Source organism: Hypanus sabinus, unplaced genomic scaffold (genome assembly GCF_030144855.1).
Source record: "Hypanus sabinus isolate sHypSab1 unplaced genomic scaffold, sHypSab1.hap1 scaffold_353, whole genome shotgun sequence".
In the NCBI taxonomy this organism is placed as follows: domain Eukaryota; kingdom Metazoa; phylum Chordata; class Chondrichthyes; order Myliobatiformes; family Dasyatidae; genus Hypanus; species Hypanus sabinus.
Window position 1 is genome coordinate 318,709 of NW_026781254.1, and position 24,135 is coordinate 342,843.

General features: G+C 43.2%; 1 protein-coding gene across 1 annotated transcript in view; it reads left to right on the forward strand.

Annotated features, from left to right (window-relative positions):
* Positions 1 to 24,135, forward strand: part of LOC132388575 (NACHT, LRR and PYD domains-containing protein 3-like) — a 141,411-nt gene that overhangs the window by 74,711 nt on the left and 42,565 nt on the right. The window contains exons 4-8 of the mRNA XM_059960949.1: positions 6,523 to 6,688; positions 6,786 to 6,851; positions 14,332 to 14,423; positions 19,595 to 19,748; positions 21,061 to 22,798. Coding sequence (XP_059816932.1) covers positions 6,523 to 6,688; positions 6,786 to 6,851; positions 14,332 to 14,423; positions 19,595 to 19,748; positions 21,061 to 22,798 — 2,216 coding nt within the window. The remainder of the gene's footprint in view (positions 1 to 6,522; positions 6,689 to 6,785; positions 6,852 to 14,331; positions 14,424 to 19,594; positions 19,749 to 21,060; positions 22,799 to 24,135) is intronic.

Below are 24,135 nucleotides of genomic sequence, written 5' to 3' on the forward strand. Positions count from 1 at the left end.
AGTGATAATCTTGGACAGAGTAACATCATCAATGCACTTGCTGATGTAGCTGGTCCCTGATGCTGTGTACTCCTCTAAGTTGGTAGAGTTGCCATTGTTTGCAGCATCCCTGAACATGTTCCAGTCAGAGTGCTCAAAACAATCTTGAGGAGCAGAGATGGCTCCTGCTGGCCAGGTTTTCACCTGCTTCAGAACTGATCTGGAGCGCCTGTGTATGCTGTGATTAGCAGAACAGAGATGTGGTCTGAGCATCCGAGGTGGGGCGGGGCTCTGCACGGTACGCGTCGGGGATGATCGTGTAAACCAAGTCCAACACGTTCTTCCCCATCGTTGCAAAGTCCACATACTGGTGGAATTTGGGGAGCACTGATTTAATGTTCGCGTGGTTAAAATCACCACGCTCACCACGTTCAGTTGCATCCAGCTGCCTTTGGAGCCCCACTGCGATTTTTTCAGTCTGTGTTTATTCCCAGAGCCTCCGTGTCTCCCGAGGCTGCCTATAAGGCAGTGGGGCTACTTACCTATAGCTAGGGATCTTTTATTCGTGTTTTCATTTTCCCTGTAGGTAAGTGACCAGACTTGCACACAGTCCTCCAGGTTAGACCTCCCCAAAGTCATATAAACTTAAACATCCTATCTCCTGTAATCAATACATTGATTTTTGAAGACCAATGTACCAACAGCATTCTTAACCACCATATATAACTGCAATGTCACTTTCAATTAATTATAGACCTGCATTCACTGATACCTTTCTTGTACTACAATCCTCTGTGCCCTGTGCCCTACTGTTCACTGTGTAAAATCTATCCACTAACAAAGTGCAACTCATCGCACTTAACTGTATTAAGTTCCATCTGTCATTTTTCCAGCTGGTCCAGATCTCACCGAATGCTCTGATGGTCTTCCTCGCTGTCCACTGCACTCCCAAGTCCTTGCGTCACCTGCAACTTTGCAGATGCAGCTGTCCATGTGGTCATCCAGACTGTTGATATAAATGACAAACATCTAGGAGTCCTTCACCAACCCCTGAGACTCTCCACTAGTTACAGGTCTCCAGTCAGAGAGGTAAACATGTGCTCCCACTCTATGGCTTCTCGCATAAAGCTAGTCTAATACAATTTACTACCTCATATTAAATGCCAAACAACTGATCATTTTTGATCAACCAACCATGCGGGATCTTACCAAGTGCCTTGCTAAAGTCCATATAGAGAACCTGCATGCCTTCATCAACTTTCCTGGTACCTTCCACCAAAAACTAAGCTTCATTAGACATGACCTACCACGATTGAAGTCATGCTGACTATCCTTAGTCACTCCAACTGTAGCCAAACACTTATATATTGAATCCCTCAGAATAACTTCCATTAACTTTCCCACAACTGATGTCGGGCTCCCTGGCCTATAATTTTCTGTTTTATTTCTCGAGTCTTTCTTGAATAGACGAACGACACTGGCTATCCTTCAACAAACTGGTACCTAACCTATCGTTAAAGATGATTTAAATATCTCTGATAGGTGTCAAGCAATTCCTGCACTTGCCTCCCGCAGGATCTGAGGGACCACCTTGTCAGGACTTGGGGAGTAATCCACACTAATTTTCCCCCAAACAGCAAACATCTCCTGATCAGTATGGACTTCATGATGATTTCTCTTACGTGTATAGACCTCGTGCCCGTCTCTTGAGTAAATACAGATTCAAAAATGCATTTGATATCTTCCCCATCTCTTCTGGCTCCATGCACGATTCACCAATCTGATCTTGCAACGGACGAAGTTTGTATTTGCTCAATTTCGTCCAGTGCAATCCTTTTGCTCTTAACATTATCTGTAGAATCTCTTTGGATTCTTCATCATGTTGTGTGCTAATGGAAGCTCATGACTCCTATTAGCCCCCGATTTATTTTCTTGGTACTTTTTTGCATTTCAATACTCCATAATCACCTCATTTTTCCAACCAGTCTACACCTGCAATGCATTTCAATTTGTTATCAACCAGGGTCTGAATATCGCTTGAAAACCAAGATTGCCAAATTTGTTAGATTCACATTATATGCCAATAGGCATATATACGTTTTGTACTATTAAAAGTTCACTTCTGACACCTTCCACTTATCATGTACACATTTGCCAAAAACCAGTCTGTCCTATTCGGCACTTGCCAGATCATTTCTGATACCATCAAGATTAGCCTTCATCTGATTTCGAATAATTTAGTAACGCAACCCACGGACCAGGCCTATCTTTTTACATGTTCACTGTAAAACTAATGGCACCGTGCTCACTGGATGCAAAGCGTTCACTAGACAAACTTCTGGCACCTGCCCCGTCTCTTTCACTAATAGATAAAGTAACGCACATTTCCTCATTGGGATTTCTGTGAACTGATTAAGAAAACTTTCCTGAACACATTTGACAAACGCTATCCCATCTAATCCTTTTAGACTATGGAACACCCAGTCATTAAGTGGAAAAAGCAAAAGTATCATAATTCAGCGATTGTCTGAGTTCATCATCCTTTCCTTCTATACGTATTGCATTGAGATATACACTCCTCAGGACAATATTCACCCAATGCTCAATCTCTTGATGCCTATTTTTGATTTTTAATGACATATATCTCCACAATCTCCCCACTATCTGGCCCGGCGCTTTGGTTCCCATCCCTCTGCAATTCCATAGTGAACACACTCTACACTCCAACACCACGCCCCCAACTCATAATGTATAGCACAATCAGACCTTCCCATCACGATATGTCCTGTCCAGCCAGTAGTGGCATTAGAACATTAAGTGCATGACCCAAGTGATTGACTCTGCTGTCGGCGCTATATGTAATTAATCAGGCAAGTGTAGCAATTTGTAAATATGTATTTTCATCTATAAATTCATCGTCTAAAGACTTCAGTTTTACTGGTATGGAACTTAAACCTTTCAATCCCTTTCGCAACTGTAACTGTTCGGACCCGGTAGTAGTGAAACTGAGGGATTATTTTCCAGTGCAGTGGACCATAAGGAAATTATGCTGAATTATTCCATAATTATTTCCACTATTCCTGTTAGGGGAACTCATTCCATTTTCCTACTGGTGCCCTTTCTTGGAGACCTGTCGTTGTAGACCCAGAACATTGCTAGCTATTTCTCAGAGCAAAGCCCGAGGCCGATCTATCCTCAGTTGCATCCTGGTCCTCCATTCCATCTTAAGGTCTTAGGTGTATGTTGGTTGAAGATAGATATAAATATCCGCTATAAATATAACCAATGACTTGATCTCTACATCCATCTGTGCCAACGATGTCTGCAGATTCGCTTCTCACTGGATAAGGAAATTCCTCCTCATTCTCTCCACATCCTCTCTATCAAAGTCTTTCGCTATTCAGTTGATTTCAATGTCTTCCCTCCTTCTTCTCATTTCTTGTAAAGACAGGCCTAGAGCTTTCAAACGTCCTTCATATAACAAGTCATTCAATCCTGTAGTCTTTTTCGTGAACCTGTGGAACCCTCTCTAGTTTCAGCACATACTTTCCTAGATAAAGGTATCAAACATGCTCACAACACTCCAAATGGCGTCTCACCAATGCTTTATAAATATTTTTGCTCTATATCATTGCTTTTATATTCTAGACCTCTTGCAGTGAATGCCATCATTGTTGTTGTCTGCCTCACCACAGACGCAACCTGCAAATTAAGTTTTAAGGAATTTTGCAGAAGGGATCCCAAGTCAGATTTTTTAAAATTTTCTCTCTATTTAAAAATTGCCAACTTTATTTTCTTCTACCAAAGTACATGAACATATCCCAACACTTTATACATTCTGCCATTTCTTTGCCCATTCTCCTAATCTGTCTCAGTTCTACAGAGAGAGGCAATTTCTTTGCCTCTATTTCCGCAAAACTACATGCCATCCACCTATCTTCATATCATCTGCAACCTTTGCAACACAACCATCAATTCCATAATGCAGATCACTACTGTATAATATAATAAAATAGGTCCCAACACAGACTTCAGTGGAACACCACTCATCAACGTCCGCCCATCCAGAAAAGGCTTCTTTTATCCCCACTCTTTGTTTCCTGTCAATCAGCTACTGCCATATTCAAGCCAGAATCTTTCATGTAGTACCATGCTCTCATAGCTTGTTAAGCAGCCTCATGTGTGGTACATTGTCAAAGGCTTATTGAAAATATCAATGAAGTGCAAACAGCCAATTATCCGTGCATGCAGTTCAGACCCCAAACTATTGAAATCTTCAGTCAACCACAATAGAGCTTTGCCCCTGTCAAGTGAACACTGGAGTGCGCCAGCTGTATGGGCCTCTTTGCTGGTAACTATAAAACAGGCAACCCCGCAGCATAAGGCCCTCATATCAGTCCACAGCAGAGCTTGTTTTCTGCTGAGCCAAACACTGGGAGAGAGCACTAACTCCATCCTGGAGGCCGTGTCACACCAGTCCCGGGCTGTGAACTGGTTTTAACTTCTCTCTCCTGGCTTAAGTTCATATCCTCACTACGACCGCTACCACGCAGCTGTCCCGCCATCCTCCACTGTTCTCAGCCCAATAAATTCGGGAATAAAACTTGTGGCATGCCAGGAAAAGCGACCATGACTGCCAATCGCTATTAGATTGTAAACCTTCTTGGACTCAGGAAGCAGCACGTTGAGTAGTTCCTTGATGTTTTCCACCAGCGAAGAATTCGCTGATGGTGTTGCCCAGTATTACGTTAGGTTCTTAATGCATAGAAGGATCTTGCGATCATTAGGACCGTTAACGACACCGATTAGGATCATTAGCGACAGAACACGCCCCCAACTTACCGAATGCATGTTTCTCTGACTGTGGCCTTTTCTAATTATCTACAGTGTAGCTTCTGAAAATTCAGTTATGTTCCCATCTATTTGAGATTTGATCCCACAATCCATCTTTTTACCTCTCGCTCTACCCTCCCCTTGCCTTCTTGTTGTCGGACAGTAATTTTGTAATTTGTAACACTGCTTTGTTTCCTCATCATTCTGCCATTGCCAACTCCATCAGATATGTGTCGTTGGATGGAAAAAAAAGTAACATTCACAGAAATACTGCCTGCACTAACCTTATAATATATTGCAAAATATGTGGAGAGGGGTTTTATATCAGCAGTAGTTGTGCCAAAAGAAAATATATAACAGTTCAGATGTAAATTATTGAATTATGCAGAGCTTCTGATTAAAGCAACGGAGGTCGATGTGGAAGCATGACGGTGATGGCTGTTTGCTTGCTGTCATCTTCAGTAAAATGTCCTTTTAATTAGAGATTTCACTTACTGTTGGCATGGTCTAGATGAAACCCTGACGGGTGAAATGAAGAAGTTGTGAGAAACAGCTCTAACATATTCAATAGCTGACAAATATTGTTATCTCTACTGATGAAATATTTGAAATATAAACCTTATTCCCCTCTCCCTAAATAACGGATAAACTGCCACATATTTTCATATTGTATCGTTTTGTTTTGTTTTGCAATATTGATTTAATTTTATACAAATGTTTCATGCCATTGTTTGGTAAACCGATGCTTATCTGACGGAGTGAGCAAACTAATCACAATGAGCATCTGCAAACTAATGTGAAACAGACTAAGGAGCTGGTGGTGGACCTGAGGAGGGCCAAGGCACCGGTGACGCCTGTTTCCATCCAAGGGGTCTGTGTGGACATGGTGGAGAAATACCTGCGGAAACCAATTGACAATCAACGAACACTGAGGCTGTCTACAAGAAGGGTCAGAGGTCCTTTAACAACTGCCGGACGATGCTGAGTCTGTGGTGGCCAGTGCTATCATGTTTGCTGTTGTGTGCTGGGGCCGCAGGCTGAGGGTATCAGACACCAACAGAATCAACAAAATCATTCTAAGGCCAGTGATGTTGTGGGGGTGGAACTGGCCTCTCTGACGCTGGTGTCTGAAAAGAGGATGCTGTCCAAGTTGCATGCCATCTTGGACAATGACTACCATCCTCTCCATAATGTACTGGTTAGGCACAGGAGTACATTCAGCCAGAGACTCATTCCACCGAGATGTAACACTGATCGTCATAGGAAGTCATTCCTACCTGCGGCCATCAAACTTTACAACTCCTCCCTCGGAGTGTCAGACACCCTGAGCCAATAGGCTGGTCGTGGACTTATTTCCACAGCGTGATTAACATATTATTATTTAATTATTTAATGATGTATTTTGCTATATTTCTACACTATTCCTGGTTGGTGCGGCTGTAACGAAACCCAATTTCCTTCGGGATCAATAAAGTATGTCTGTCTGCCAAAACTCCTCCTGCTGAGGGTCGTTAAAGCCTTATTCAGGCACAATATTGACTTGCAATTTCATTCAGTTACGCTTCTCTCTGAATGACAAAGACCAGATCTTTAGAGGGAGGATGAAGTAGCTGAAGTAGCATTGACTGTGCCTGTTCAGAAAGCAACCGAGCCATATTCTCCATGTCTTTTCGTGTACAACAAAATAAATTCACTGCTTCCCTTTTATAGAAAGTCACTGAACTGAGGGGAAACCGGATAGAGAGTTTCAGACTATTCCTCAGTCTGGTGATGGGCAAAGACTCGCAGACCCGGAGGGTGATGTGGGAATCCATTGTGAAAATGCGGACTGAGTTACAGAAGTTGGACAAAATACTCAAGGATATACAAGAGCTCGGTATGTTAAAGATGCGCATTGAACACAGAGTGACATTGAATTATAAAAATTTTAGATTATAAACTCTGTTTTCATGAAAGCCTTTTGATTTAAACAGGCCCCGATCCACAGGAATACATTAACATCTCCCAGGGGTTATCTCAGATACCCACTCAACTGACAGGTGAGTGATGAAATGCACAATTCAAATGGCATCTCAAATCTTAGACTGAGGCTTGGCAGAACCTGAGAATCGATTTTTTTCATCATAATCGTGAGCTGATTTCTGGATGCATATTACAATTGAAAGAATGTCCTGAAAATGCTACAGTGTATTTTAACAGAGAACATAGAATTGTACAGCAGATTATAGGCCCATCGGCCCACAATTTTGTGCCGACCCTCAAACCCTGCCTCACATATAACCCCCCACCGTAAATTCCTCCATATACCTGTCTCTTAAACTTCTCTAGTGTGTCTGCCTCCACCACTGACTCAGGCAGTGCATTCCACATAGCAATCAGTCTCTGAGTGAAAACCCTTCCTCTAATATCCCATTTGAACTTCCCTCCCCTTACCTTAAAGCCATGTCCTCTTGTACTGAGCAGTGGTGACCTGGGGAAGAGACACTGGTTGTTCACTCTGTCTATTCTTCTTAATATCTTGTACACCTCTATCATGTCTCCTCTCATCCTCCTTCTCTCCAAAGAGAAAAGCCCTAGCTCCCTTCATCTCTGATCATAACCCATACTCTCTAAACCAGACAACATCCTGGTAAATCTCCTCTGTACCCTTTGCAATGGTTGAACATCCTTCCTGCAGTGAGGCGACCAGAACAGTACACAGTACTCCAAGTGTGGCCTAACTGGAGTTTTATAGAGCTGCATCATTACATCGCATCTCTTAAACTATTAATCCCATAAATGAAAACTAACACACCATAAGCTTTCCTAACTACTCTATCTACCTGTGAGGCAACTTTCAGGGATCTGTGGACGTGTACACACTGATCCCTCTGCTCCTCCACACTACCAAGTATCCTGCTATTTACTTTGCACTTTGTCTTGGAGTATGTCCTTCCAAAGTGTACCACCTCACACTTCTCCAGTTTGAACCCCATCTGCCACTTCTCAGCCCACTTCTGTATCCTATCAATGTCTCTCTGCAATCTTCGACAATCTTTAACACTATCTGCAACACCGCCAACCTTTCTGCAAACTTGCCAACCCACACTTCTACTCCCACATCCAGGTAGTTAATAAAAATGACAAAAAGTAGAGGCCCCAGAACAGATCCTTGTGGGACCCCACTAGTCACAAGCCCCCAATCTGAATGTACTCCCTCCACCACAACACTCCGCCTTCTGCAGGCAAGCCAATTCTGAATCCACCTGGCCAAACATCCCTGGATCCCATCCCTTCAGACTTTCTGAATAAGACTACCGTGTGAAACCTTGTCAAATGCCTTACTAAAATCCGTGTAGAATATATCCACTGCACAACCCTCAGCTATATGCCTGCTCACCTCCTCAAAGAACTCTATCAGGCTTGTTAGGCACGATCTGCCTTTCACAAAACCATGCTGACTGTCCCTGATCAGACCATGGTTCTCTACATGCACATAGATCCTATCAATAAGAATCTTTTCCAACAGATTTCCCATCACAGACATAAGGCTCACTGATCTATAATTACCTGGACTATCCCTACTAAATTTTTGAACAAGGGGACAACATTCGCTTCCCTCCAATCTTCCGGTACCATTCCTGTGGACAACGAGGACATAAAGATCCTTGCCAGAGGCTCGGCAATCTCTTCCCTCGCCTCGTGGAGCAGCCTGGGTAATATTCCATCAGGCCCCTGGGATTTATCCGTCCTAATGTGTTTTAACAACTCCAGCACCTCCTCTCCCTTAATATCACCATGCTCCAGAACATCAACCTCACTCATATTGTCCTCACCGTCATCAAGTTCCCTCCCATTGCTGAATACCGAAGAGAAGTATTCATTGAGGTCTTCGCTCGCTTCCACAGCCTCCAGGCACATCTACCCACTTTTACCTCTAATCGGTCCTACCTTTACTCCTGTCATCCTTTTGTTCTTCACATAATTGAGGAATGCCTTGGGGTTTTCCTTTACCCTACTCGCCAAGGCCTTCCCATGCCCCCTTCTTAATCTCCTTTCTTGCTACCCTATATTCCTCAATAGACCCATCTTACCCTTGCTTCCTAAACCTCATGTACGCTGCCTTCTTCCACCTGACTAGATTTTCTACTTCACTTGTCACCCATGGTTCCTTTACCTTGCCATTCTTCCTCACCGGGACAAATTTATCCCTAACATCCTGCAAGAGATCCCTAAACATCGACCACATTTCCCTGCAAAAACATCATCCCAATTCACACCCACAAATTCTACCCTTATAGCCTCATAATTTGCCCTTCCCGAATTAAAAAAAAATCCTGTCTTCTCTGATTCTATTCTTTTCCATGATAATGCAAAAGGCCAGGGAGCGGTGATCTCTGTCCCCCAGATGCTTACCCACTGACAGATCTGTGACCTGACCCGGTTCGTTACCTAATACGAGATATAGTAAGGCATTCCCCCTAGTCAGCCGGTCAACGTACTGTGAAAGGAATCCATCCTGTACACACTTAATAAACTCTGCCCCATCTAAACCCTTGGAACTAATCAAGAGCCAATCAATATTATGGAAGTTAAAGTCACCCATGATAACAATCCTGTTAATTTTGCGCCTTTCCAAAAGTTGCCTCCCAATCTGCTCCTCGGTATCTCTGCTGCGACCAGGGGGCAAATTGAATACACCCCAGTAGAGTAACTGCTCCCTTCTTGTTCCTGACTTCCACAGATACCGACTCAGAAGAGGATCCTGCTACATTACCCACCCTTTCTGCAGCTGTAATAGTATGCTGCCTGACTAGTAATGCCCACCCCTCTTTCCCACCCCCGCATCCTTTTTAAAGCACTGAAATCCAGGAATTTTGAGAATCCTTTCCTGCCCTGTTGCCAGCCAAGACTCTGTAATGGACACTACATCATAATTCCATGTATGTATCCAAGCTCTCAGTTCATCACCTTTGTTCCTGATGCTTCTTGCACACTTTAGCCCTTCTACCTTACTACCTTTACACCCTTTATTCTGCTTTTATTTCATCGAAGCCTCTCTATATGTTACATCTGGCTTTACTCCATGCACTTCTTTAACTACTCTATCGTTCCGGGTCCCATCCCCCTTGCAAATTAATTTAACCACTCCCCGAACCATGCTAGCAAACCTACCTGCAAGGATATTGCTCCACCTCGAGTTCAGGTGCAACCCATCCAATCTGTATAGGTCCCACATTCCCCAGAAGAGATCCCAATGTTCCGGCACCAACTCCTCAGCCACGCATTCAACTGCCATCTCCTCCAATTCTTACCATCACTATCACGTAGTACTGGCAGCAATCCTGAGAACGCCACCCTTGCATTCCTGTTCTTTAGCCTTCTGCCTAGTTCCCAAAACTCACACTTCAGAACATCATTCCTCTTCCTGCCTATGTCATTGGTAACAACATGTATCATGACCTCTGGTTGCTTTCTCTCTCGTACCAGGATGTCATGCACCCGGTCAGAGACATCCTGGATCCTGGCACCCGGGAGGCAACAAACTGTGCGCGTGTCGTTCTCACGTCCAGAAAATCTCCTGTCTGCTCCCCTGACTGTAGAGTCTCCAATGATGACATCTCTCCTCTTCACCGTCCCATCCTTCTTCACCACAGAATCAGACTCAGTGCCCGACGCCCTGCCACCGTGGCTCACACCTGGTCGGGTCATCCACACCAGCAGCATCCAGGACGGTAAACTTATTATTCAGGGGAATGGCTACATTCTGTAGACTGCACTACCTGCGTACTCTGATTCGCTTTCCCCGTCGGACTGTCATCCAACGACCTGTTTCCGGCAGCCCAGCTGTGACTACCACCCTGTAGCTATGACTGCCTCATTTTCCTTTATGAGTCAAAGGTCATCCAGCTGCTGCTCCAGATTCCTCACACGTTCTTCCAGATCGCCCAGTTGGATTTTCCACGAATTCATCTGTTGATCCAAACAAGAGGAAATCTGAACAACACACTCACACTCACACAATGCTGGAGGAACTCAGCAGAATAGGAAGCATTTGTGGTTGATTCCTAATGAAGGGTCTCGGCATGAAACGCTGGCTACGCTTTTCTCACGGATGCTGCCTGACCTGCTGAGTTCTTCCAGCGTTGTGTTCGTATCCTTTGAGCCACAGCATCTGCAGTTGTGTATTTGTGTTTAGCATTTGTGGACACAAGTACAGTCGATGTTTTTGGACGTCTATCGATAGAAACATAAAAAACCCTACAGCAAATTAAAGTCCCTTCGGACCACAAATCTCTGCTGAACATAGCGTGACTTTAGAGATTATCCCGTATTACACACAGTCCTCTATTTTTATAGGATTCCTGTACCTATCCAGAAGCCTCTTAAAAGACCCTATCATATCCGCCTCCCCCAACATTGCCGGCAGCCCATTCCACACACTCACCACTTTCTGCGTAAAAAAATAATTTACACCTGATATCTCCTTTGTACCTACTTCCTAGCACCTTAATACTGCGCCCTTTCGTGGTAGCCAATTCAGCCCTGGTTGGGGGGGGGGGGGGGGTGGAAATAATCAGAACTATCCACAGGATCCTCGTATGATAACCCTTTCATTCCTGGAATCAGCTCATCACCCTGTACACCTCTATCAGGTCACCTCTCGTCCTCCGTCGCACCAAAGAGAAAAGGCCGAGTTCACTCAATCTATTCTTATAACGCACGCTCCACAATCCAGGCATTTACACTTGTAAATATCCTCAGAATTCCTTGGAAGGTTTCCACACCCTTCCTCTAGTGAGGCGATAAGAACTGAGTACAGTACTCCAAGTGGTGTCTGACAAGTTTTCTATTAAGCTAAATTATTACCTCTCAGCTTCTGAACTCAATTCTATGAATCTGAAGGTTAATGCGCCGTTTGCCTTCTTAACCACAGATTCAACCTGCACAGCTGCTTGGATGCCTGCAATGACCCCTTGGATCCCATGCCTCCTTACTTTCTCAGTCAGCCTTGCATGGAGTACCTTATCAAATGCCTTGCTGAAATCCTTATACACTACATCTGTAGATCTACCTTCATCAATGTGTTTGGTCTCATCCACAAATAATTCAATCAGGCTCGTTAAGCCTGCCTTTGACAAAGCCATGTTGAATATTGCTTATCATATTATGCCTCACCAAATGTTCATATATCCTGCCTCAGGATTTTTTCCGTCAAGTAAGACTCAACGGTCTGTAATTTCCTCAGCTATCTCTCCTCCCTTTTATTAAATAAGGGAATTACATCCGCAACCTTACATTCCTCCGGATCCTCTCCCATTCCCATTGATGATGAAGAGATCATCGCCAGAGGCTCAACAGTCTCCTCCCTTGCCTCCCACAGTAGCTTGGGGTCATCCCGTCCGATCCCGGGGACTTAACCAACTTGGTGCTTGCTATAAGCTCCAGCACATCCTTGTTCTTCATGTCTGTATGCTAAGCGTTTCAGTCAGCTGCAAGTGATCCCTACAATCGCCAAAATCCTCTTTCGCAGTGAATACTAAAGCAAAGTATTCATTAAGTACCTCTGCTGTCTCCTCCGGTACAGTGATGAGAGGAATAGATGTCCCATTGGTCTGCAGAAATGCTTCAACCCACACTGCTGAAATAGTTGTCCATTACACACCATAGCGCCACCAGTGGTAGGAGGAGCAAATAGGTGGGCGCTGTCTGCTCAACCTGCCTTTATTTTTTGTTGACACAACACTCCAGGTCCAAGGCACAAGACTGGTTCATAACAGGGAATTGCCGGCAATATAGCGAGGGTACCTCGGAGAATCCCGGCACTGTGTACAATCCATGGAGAAAGCTGAAATGGGTATTGTGTGAGTGTGGATGGATGGGCGCAGCTCGATCCAGCTGTGTCAGTGGGTGGTTCCAAAATATTTGGAGGTGCTTTCCTCAGCTTATAAACAAAACAATGTTCTCCTTTACACCACAATTAATGTCTGACTGTCGTGGTCTATTCCATGAAGTCTGCATTCCGGATCACGGTCCGGTCCATCAATCCTTATTCCAGCTTTTCCGTTTTTCACGTGTTCTGTTGGAGTGTCTCAATAGAGGCACATGATTCTCATTCTGGGCTGGATACATAAGTAGGTCCTGGGTGCAGTGTGGGACTGTTCCCTTCCCTTCCTTCTGAAGCTGTATCCTGCCCAGGAGTACCGCATCCTGCCCGAGTAAAGGCTCTGTGTTCCCATACTCCCAACACCGAGGCTCTGTGTTTCCACTCTCCCAAGACCTAGTCAAGGCATCCTGTCCATGCGTCTTGTCCTGTCCTGTAGACACACCACGACCTGTAGCCACGTATGGTCCTAGCCTCGACCAGTGTTCCTGTCCCAATTCAAAACCCAGGTTCCTAGTTCCAACCAAGACTCAGATTCCGGGTCCTTGTCCAGGCTCTGTTGCGGAGTTCCGTGTTCCCAGTCCAGGCCACTTGTTCCTAGACCACGCCCGCGTCCTGTGCCTCTAGTTCATGTCCTACCACAGGCCCTGAATCCTAGTCTCCTCTCGGGCCTGTGTCGATGTCCAGCATCATTTCCTCCCCACTTCCCTTGTTTCTTGACACAACTAGTCCTTTTCCTAGTACCACAGTGTCTGTGTCTTGCATTTGGGTCCACCACCAACGCCCCCCGAGCGATACTGACCCTCTTGTTAATTTATTTTGCTACAGAGCAGCAAAATCTGATCACACCTGATCGGGCGGGCAGGGGAGGCGTTCTAGTAACATCAACATCGGGAAAGGTCACGGGAAAGTCTGCGAATTTATAAATATTGCCTTGGCTCTGTGTCTGAGTTTAATGCAATATCGGCGATGTTCAAAATATTTGTGAGGGGACTGATCAGAGAGATGAAAGCGAGAATTGACATCTGTGGGAGAAGCACCGTCACACGTGGAAGCGATGCAATTACTGTCTGCTTTTTGCTTCTGTCACAAACTGAGATGTACGTTAAAGCAGAGAGGTGTTCCAAACACAAGCTATTCTGCAGATGCTGAAAGTTTTGAGCAACAAAAGGATACACGAAGTACTAGCGGAATTCAGCAGGTCAGGCAGCATCCATGGAGGGGAACAAACAGTTAATGGTTCGGATCAGGACCACAAGGAATAGAAAGTAATGTGGCAATATCTAGAATTTCTGTCCCCTCATTTCGAGTCCGATAAAGGTCCTTGGCCAGAAACGTTGCTTGTTTATTCCCCTCCTTAGATGCAACCTGACCTTCAGCATTTTGTGAGAAATCCCAGAGATTTGCCGAGGAAAGGGTTGGCCTGGCAGGCAGACAGTAACCCAGAGCAAAGCGGTGGTGATGGGCAATACCAGGAGAGTGATGGTGATGGGTTACTATATTCTCAGCAATACGCAGAGTCATTTCAAGTCTTTAATAAACGGAAGGGTATGTGCATTTCGTACTGTGTTAGGTGATCTTTAGGTTCCAGAGAGAAAGTTGCTGCCCAATATGAGGTCAGTATTTTATTTAATTATCTCCATTTTCCTTCACAGGTCCGAGCTCAGAGATCACCGAGCTCCTGGCAAGCTGTGACGATTCCCAGCTGCTGCGGTTGACGGATATCTACCGGGACAGGCTGGAGCAGGCGATGGAAGGAGGGGTGCACAGAGTGAGCCTGGCGTTAACGGCCAAAAATCAGTTCAACGGAGAGGAACATCGGGTGAGTGGGAGGGAGAATGGGTTTGAATTTTCACACATCACAGGACTGATTGGTGTTGGAACTCTGCCTCATTGGATATTAAATTAGATACAAGAACAACTGGGAAATAAATACTGTACATACAATCAGAAACATGTGAATCTGAACCAGTGATAGAAAGGGGTGAAAAGACCCCGCGGAATGGTGGGTGGCTGCTCAATGTTTAGAGTGAGTTGAGCAAGTTACTGTTGTGTGGGATTACAGTTTTAAATGGAAATATGACAAGAAGTTTCAGTCGTGGAAGAATGTACAGAGTGACGGCAGGATGTCAGTGAGAACTGGGGCATCAACTGCGGGTGCCACAGGAACTCGAGTGTGTTCTTTTCTGGGTGAAGGTGATTCCGTTACAATCCGTAACTGCGAACAGCGTGGATCGAGGAATACTGCCATGTTGTAATGTGTAATCACTGAATAAACCTGCAATGGAAAAGGCAAAAGAAAGGCATCAGGTGTCAGCCGGTAATCCGCTGTCATGTTGGACACTGGCGGACTGAGGAGATGAATCATCTTTCCTGTAACTTCCCAGAGACTGTTCACGCTGATACAAAACCCTCCTGACTTCTTTCTTCATCTGTGATCATTATTTGCTGATTTCTGTTTTACACGGTCAAATCCGGTGAGGAATTATTTATGGATTTGGAGCCACATCAATTAAGCGTTCACAGACCAGCCAGGATCTCATTGACTGGTGGACCAGGTTCACGGTGAATGTCCCTCCGTGTGCTCTGCATTCAGAATGTACAGTCCATGTCCAGACAGGATCAGAACCCGTCCGGGTGACTGCTCAGTCTGATCCTGTTACAGAGCACATCATATACTTCTCATTCTCTGTGTGAGTCTGCCAGTCCCCAATATGTTCACTGTTACTCTTCACAGAAAATCACTGATCTCGCTGATAAGGGAGAGCGGGCGGACAGTTCTAAACTCCTCCTGAGCCTGGTGATGGAGAAAGGCTCCCGCGCCCGGAAGGTGATGTGGGAAACCTTTGTGAAAATGCGGATTGCTGTCCCAAAGTTGGACAAAATACTGAAAGAAATTCAGGAACATGGTGGGTTAATATTAGAGATTAGTTAATTTAGGATTCAAACTCTTCTTATTTAATAATTTCATGCATTTCAATTCTGCAAATTGTTTAATTCCAAACAGGTTGTTTTCCGGACCATCGACCGATACTGGAGATTCCCAGTGAGCTAAAAGGTAAGTGAAGAAACCGATGTTGCCAACAATATTGCGAAGGGCCATATCGTTAGTGAGTCAGGGGATTCGACCATGTAAATGTTGGCAGCGTGACACAGTGAGACACATGGAAAATATTTGCTGGAAGGTTGGCTTTCACAGAACATGGAGGGTGAATAAATCTCCTGGTTCTGATGGAATGCACCCTCGGGGAGCATGGCAATAACACATTTTAACTCTTGCCTGAAAAGCACTGATTTGCCCAACGGGAGTAAGAGGTGCACAGCAGATGCCATTTCATTGATTTATCACTCTATCCTGGAGCATTAAACATCTTCAACTCTCCAAAACCAATCAATAAGCTTCAAGACCTTGAAGTCAGTACCTCTTTTCATTTTAATTTCTGACCTCCAACCAGTACGGAATAGTAACAACCACGATCTTCATCGGGACAGGTGCATCACAAAGCAGTGTGCGCAGCCCACTGCTCTACTCGCTTTACACCTATGACTGTATGGCTAAGGATATTTCTAATGCTATATTCAACGCTGCTGATGACGTTACCACAATAGTTTGAACTATTGGTTGTGACGAATTAGAATATGAGAGGAAGAATTAAATTGTGGTTTAGATGTGCCATAACAACAATCTCCTAATTTCAGCAAAAATAAGGAGCTGAATGTTGAAATCAGGAGAGGAAATCAGAGGCCCATGAAAATTGCGGCGAAGGGCTATTTTAAATTCCTGCATGTCATTATTTCGGAGGGCCTGGCCTGGGTTCAGCATGTAAGTGCAATTACTACCAAATAACGTCAGCTTCTTTGCTACATTAGGAGCTTCCGAAGATCCGCAATGACTTCTAAAACGTTGACGAACTTCAATTTATGTGCAGTACAATGTGTATTACTGGCTGCATCACGTCCTAGTATGGTAATATCAGTTCCCTCAAATGGAAAATACAACAAAAAAGATATTGACCTCCCAGTCCTCCTCATCATTGAACACAGCTACATGAAGCGTTTTCGCAGGAAAACAGCATACATCATCAAGGACCCCCACCATCCATGACATTCTCTCTTCTCGCTGCTGCCATTACAAAGAAGGCGACAGATCCTTCGGACTCGCACTACAGGATTAGTAAATAGGTATTGCCCTCCAGCTCATGAAATAAAGGGAAAGTCACTCAACTTCACTTGCTCTTGCATGGAAATTTATTATTATTATTATTATTATTATTATTATTATTATTATTATTATTATTATGAAGTTCTGTATTTGCACAGGTGTTTGTCTGTTGTACCCTTGATAAACGCCCGACGGTGCAGTTCTTCATTGGTTCTGTTCAAGTTATTATTCTGCTATGGATTTTTGAGTATTCCCGCCAGAATAAAAATTCTCCTGCGTTGTATATGGTGACTTGCATGTAATAAAGTTGTATGTGGATGGTCCAATTATGCACCGACTATCTACAGACTTGATTACTTACTTACTTACTTTCATACTGCCCATTACTCCGCTCTGATTTAGAACAAGATAAAAAGAGTTTATGCAGTTGAAATTAGTGAGGCTGTACTCTCATAGCTCAAGTGAATTATGGAGAGTTGTTGCAATCAGCTTCTCTTCAAATCTGAGCCAATTTTGTTCACAAATTCATCCTTGGTGTTAAGGAAGAAGGCCAGAAAGTGAATATCGGGGATCTCCTCTCTAACAGTATACTCTTCGGATGTAATTAGCTGAAATGTACACTAGTTAGCAGCGTATGCATAATACTACAGAGACATCCATAGCATTTGCAGCATGACTAGTTCTGTTGTACGGCATGGAACAGAAAAAGCTAGACCAATAGTAGTCAGTGAGCGAACCAGGCACTTATTCGACCTCGAGTGTTAACAGTGATAATCCATGACAGAATAATGCTTTGCTGGTGACCATGTCGTGCCTTAAGAAAGCGCTGGAGAGCAATCACAGATTGTTCCATATTGATGCCAGCACCATAAGTAAGAAGAAAGATCTGAATCTGCACCGGGAATTTAGCTAGTTAGGTAGAAATTTCAAAGATATAACATCTGACAAATAATAACAAGATCACTCTTTGTGCAAAGAATCATTGACTATAGTAATTTGTAAAAAGAACATAGCTTAAGAACTGCTACATGAGATAGTATTTTTTTATCATCGTCCTGATTTCTTGTGGGGCAAGGTTAAGGCGATCAATGTCATCAGTTCAAAGTAAATTTATTATTGGAACACATGCAGTGGTAAGCAAAAGCTTGGGCACCACTGGTCAAAATTTCTGCTACTGTCAACAGATAAGCAAGTAGATGATGAACTGATTTGCAAGAGGCATGAAGTTAAAGATGACCAATTACATTAATATTTTAAGCAAGAAAACGTTTCTTATTTCCGTCTTTTACAGTTACAAAACAACGAAAATGGAAAACGTTTGACACCCTGCGTGGTCACTGCTTAGTAACATCCCCTTTGGCAAGTATCACAGCTTGTTACTGCTTTTTGTAGCCAGATAAAAGTCTTTCAATTTTTGTTTAGGATGATATCACTCATTCCTCCTTGCCAAAGGCTGCTAGTTCTGTGAGATTTTTGGGCCGTCTTGCATGCACTGTTCTTTTGAAGTCTATCCACAGTTTCTCGATGGTGTTCAGGTCGGGGGACTGTGAGGGCCATGGCAAAACCTTCAGCTTCGCCTCTAGAGGTAGTCCATTGTGGATTTAGAGTTGTGTTTAGGTTCATTATCCTGTTGTAGAAGCCATCCTCTTTTCATCTTCAGCTTTTTTTACAGACGGTGTGGTGTTTCATCAAGAATTTGCTGGTATTTAATTTAATTAACTCTTCCCCCTGCCAGTAAATGTCACCGCAACACAAGCTCAAAGCATGATCGATCCACCGCCATGCTTTACATTTGGAGAGTTGTTCTTTTCATGAAATTCTGCACCTTCTCTTCTCCAAACATACCTTTGCTCATTACGGCAAAAAAGTTCAATTCAAAAAGTTCAAAAGAATATCTAAACAAACCTGATGCATTTTGGACACAAGGCCTATGGACTGATGAAGTTAAAATTATTTTTTTATAATAGACAGATTAGAACAGGCTACAGAAGGAGTAACACATGGAGTCAGTTCCACATTAACGTTCAAGAGGCAGTTCAATGAGCGGGAACATTCGGTGAGTGGGAGGAATAATGGATGACTTCTTGTTCTGCAGCATAACATGACAGATGGGCAAGTCTGGGATTATTATCATTATCATAAACTTGAAAAAATAATCCAGTAGGGTGAAAGCAAGCAAACATGTTGGCGGTGTTCGTCAAAATGCTTACAGAGACAAGGAACAAGTGGCATTTGTATTCTCAGAATAAAGCAGCTTAATTTGGCATGGGTCAACTACACTTTATTTTAGTTTGCTGGGAATGTTGGACGAGGTAAATCAGAATGGGGGACAATGAAGCACGAAGTTAATTTTCTGTTATGTTGAGCATCGGTAGAAAGATGAGATTATTACTTTAGCATTTCCACAACCTCCGCTATAACTACATTATGGGTCCATAATTCAGCTACTACTCTTTTTCAGGTCTTACAGGTTTGTAGCTAAGGAAGGAAATGTTTAGCCACAGACCAGCCACATGCTAATTAGTAAATGATAACATTTTAGGGTAAATGCCAAATCCTCCGCTCTGCTCCAAGAATGTCGAATGCGTTTCCGGGCGGGTTAAGCGTCAGTCAAGTGGCCAGCTCCCTGTGTCCAGTAAAACGGGAGAGTAGCTGCAGGAGCGGGGGTGGGTGCCTTCACAAAACAGGTTATCCTACGCATTCTCCGTGAAAATCCCTCTTTCCGCTCTTCAGTATAACGATTTTAAATTTTTCAGAAAATTACTGAGTTCGCTGATAAAGGAAAGCGAGCAGAGAGTTCCACACTACCACTGAATATAGGGATAGAGAAACCCAACGCAGCACAGGGGGTGAAAATGGCAGCTCGTTTCCAAAAGATTGACGAAATAATTAAAGAAACACAGCAACAAGGTAGGGAAATATCGCAAATAGAATTCAGTCCTTTTCAATCATTTACGAAGATTTGATGTTGAAATGATTTAAACAGGTTCTGTTTGCTTTAATGATACAAACATTGGAGGAAAATTGCACAACATTTCCATTCAGCAAAAACCTACAAGTGAGTTTTTTGATGTTGTTGTACCATTTGCAATCTATGAAATCCAAATCATTGCAGAAATCTGGAATCGATGTCTTTTAATCCCTCTGCCAGTGTGACATTAGCGTCCACAGACTAGTGTATCCATCAGGAATATATTAACTACATAGCCTCTTGCAATCTCACGAGCGCTCCCTTCTTCCAACCCCCGCAACCTCAACAAAAGGCAAAGTCAGAGCCAACAAAAAAAAAACAAAATCTAAGTTGAGTAGACACTGCATTGAACATGATGCTGAATTGAACTAAAGTTCTTGTATCAGTAAATGAACCTTTTCTATCTCACTACTTGGCTATCTAGAAATATTTAAATAGTAGTATCGTATCTGCTTTCATTACCTCAATAGACAGCCAATCACAGACCTCTAATAACTGCAGTTTAAAAATGAAATTTTCGGCATATATTTAAATTTTATTCCTTGTCTCAAAATGTATGTTTTATTATACATAACATTACTATCTTGGAGAAAATATACCAGTTCCCTACTCTGTCTATGTTTCTTATAATTTTATAAACTTCTATCACGTCTCTCCACGGCGTATCTGGTAAGGAAACGAGTCAATGTTTGTCCAAACTATGCCTACATTTCATTTCACACGAATCAACCCTCCTGTTCTGTCTGGGTGGATTTCTCCCAAGTATCCTTTTAGATTCTTTCAAGTTCTCATTTTCCAATCATATCCTAATTACTTGCTGCCAGTGTCATTCGCAACGATAAATACTCTAAATTACAGGAAGTAACCCTAACGCTTAACGGAGGAAAGAAAACACGCTTTCTCGAAAAACATTTAAACCAACAAAACTGCTTTATTTCTTGTGATGAAAACTGAATCAATCTCCGAAGAAACGTGTTCTCTTTCCCTCGTAAAGCTTTAGAGTAATTTTAGTGATGGAATGTCGAATGTCAGAACAGTGTACATAGAGATATGCACGACTCGTCTGAATAGTGTTGTTATTCTTGTCCTTGGTATCTGTTCCCTTTTTTCACCCCTGCTGATAATGCATGAATACATTTAAGGAAGCTTTCTAACCATGACTGTTAACCATTTCATTGAAGTTGAATTTCTATGCCTCTTTTTGAGTTATGCGATTTAAACTAACAAGAATTTTGTCTCTTCCCATGCAAGATATTCAATTGAAACACATGGAGACTCTGCGGGCACAAACTGAAACACTGAGAGTGAACACGATCCTGATGAGTGAGAAGGTGAAGGTTTTCAAGCTGGTTGATCGATACACTGAACTGATCATAATTTCTACTGTTCGAGATCGGAGACTGGTGGAACATGAGCTGCTGGCTAGAGGCAGAGACCACGAGGAGTGGAGACAGAAACATCTCCGCAGAGAGCTGGAGAAAATCCAGACAGACCAATTGTTCGGGAGCTGCTTTTCTTTGATTAAATCCAAACACGGGAGTTCGGCAGTAGTGGCGGGGGTCGCGGGGATCGGGAAAACAACGATGATCCAAAAGATTGTCCATGATTGGGCCATGGGGAAAATATATCAACAATTCCAATTTGTATTCTGTTTCAAATTCAGGGATCTAAATACTATTAATCATGCAATAAACCTCCAGAATTTGATATTATTTGTCTATCCATATTTAAGCCCAATTCTAAATGAGTTGTGGAAGAAGCCAGAGGGATTGCTGTTTATATTCGATGGTTTGGATGAATTCAATGACCAAATTAATTTTTCTGACAGTCAGAGAGACACAGAACCTCGGTCCACATGCACAGATCCTGAATTCCGGTGTAAGGTGTCTGACATTGTGTACAGTTTAATCCAGCGCAAGTTGCTCCCAGGGTGTTCAGTGCTGGTGACCACCCGTCCCACTGAGTTACATTTATTGGAAAAGGCCGAGATCAATGTTCGCGCTGAAATCCTGGGATTTGATGATACAGGGCGAAAGGATTATTTCAAGCGATCATTGGAAAATCAAACTGTGGCAGCTAATATTTTCAATCACGTGAAGGAGAATGAGAATTTGTACACCATGAGCTTCAACCCTTCCTACTGCTGGATCCTCGCTCTGTCACTGGGCCCCTTCTTCACAAAATCCGACAGAGACCACCAACTGGTTCCCAAGTCCATCACACAACTATATTCCTATTGTATTTACAACATCCTGAAAAACCACAGCTGTGAGATTGAGAAAACACGTGATGTATTGCTCAAGGTTGGTCAGATGGCCTTCACAGGAGTGTCCAAGAAAAAAATGATATTTACAGAGGAAGACTTGGCCAAGCACAATCTGCAGCCTTCCCAGTTCCTGTCCGGATTCCTGACGGAGCTTTTGGAGAGAGAAGATTCTGCCCAGAGCGTGGTGTACACATTCCCACACTTCATCATCCAGGAGTTTATAGCTGCAGTCGCACAATTCCTGAATCCACATCCCGGTGATATTCTGAAATTCCTCACTGAAGCCAATGCCGCGACAGACGGGCGATTTGAAGTAATTCTCCGTTTTGTTGCTGGTCTCTCCTCCCCAATGACAGCTCGAGGCCTGGAGGAGTTTCTGGGGCCATTTCCTCATCAAACAACCTGCCGGGTGATTGACTGGGTGAAGGAGGAGGTTAAGCGCCAGATTGGAAACACAGAGAGTGAAGCTGGTAAAAGGAGCCTCCTGAACACATTGCACTATGTGTACGAATCTCGGAATAGCAGGCTGGCTCAAAATACATTAGGATATGTCAGAAGAATTTCCATCAGTGGTTTGCGATTGACACCGAATGACTGCGCGGTCCTATCTTATGTCATTAACTTCTGTAATGAAGTACAACATCTTAATCTGTGGAGCTGTTTGATTCGCTGCGAAGGTCTCCAAACGCTGAAATCCGGTCTGCACAAGTGCATGTTTTTGGGGTAATTACCAATTTACTTTCGACTCTCATTGATAAATTGTGATATATTCAACTTGTTTAAAATTGTTTTTATCTACCTTATATCTTTAATTTATTATTGGGAAGTTACCGACCACAAGAAGGCTAGCTATTGCACTCTAAAGTATTGGAGGGCTAAACACTGAAGGGATGAATGACTGCCATTAATTTAATACAATGAATCATATCTATAGTTAGCTTTGTCGCTGCCCCTGGCCTGTGCATTGATAAGGCTCTCTCTCATTGAAGGGAAACAAATGATAAATACCGTTCTCTAGATAAGAACACGAGAATGAGTGGAAGCACCAATGCTATCATAACAAAATGCAGTGTCAGTTGTAAAACTGAGTTCACCACAATCCACAGCCATCTATATCAGACAGCACTGTAGCTGAGCAGAGGCACAGCCCGGCAGCCCTTCACAATCTTCCATTCACTGATTGAATTCTCACCTTTCAAGGAGAGCTCGTCTCTCTTGTTCAAACTCCAGTGGTATGGTATCAATCATCCCTAATCCGGGTCGTTAATATGGTCCTGAGAAGGAGACACATGCGACAGACTCCGACAGAAATCTGCGAATACCCCTGTTATAAAATGTAATAGCTGAAATACACAGCTAACTTTCATACTATATATACTGTATGCAACTGTCTCACAAGGTTGGTATCCAAACTTGGCTGACTCTGCGAACAAATACGTTACTCGGCGATAAGAGGATCTGCTTTCATGAGTAATATACAGCATGTCTAGGGTCGGTATAAATTGTAGCTCAACAAAACAGCAACGCTGGGATGTTCCGGGGGTGAACATTAAATGAACGGAAAAGCAACGTTAAATGTACGGAAATGCAAAGTTATATTCAAATTTATCATTTGCTAGAAAAGTAACAGATTATACACCAGGAGAAAATTACAAAGGAGATATATTTACCATTAGTTCAACTTTAACAAACAGCTAACCGGAAAGGAAAAGAACAAAAAAATGACCCATTACAGTTAGACTAGTCAAACGTGGACTTAAGCTTTGGAGCACATTTCTGAAGTAGTGGGGTGTATAGCTATACCCGTGCGCTAAATGCAGAATCTGTGTGAAAGATACCAGCTACAGTTTGAAATTGCTTCCAAGACCATCTCGGGGGAGCTGGCTAACTCAGAAGTACCGACACTTCTTCTATGGAACCATTCATCTACACAAAGCACTTCTTACAACGGAGTCTCTTCTTGGAACAACATTCTGCAGCATCTTTGTACCTGCTCATGCCAAACGGCCCCAATTTCTGTTAAACTTACTGTTTTTAAGCAATTCCCGTGTAGCTTTGGC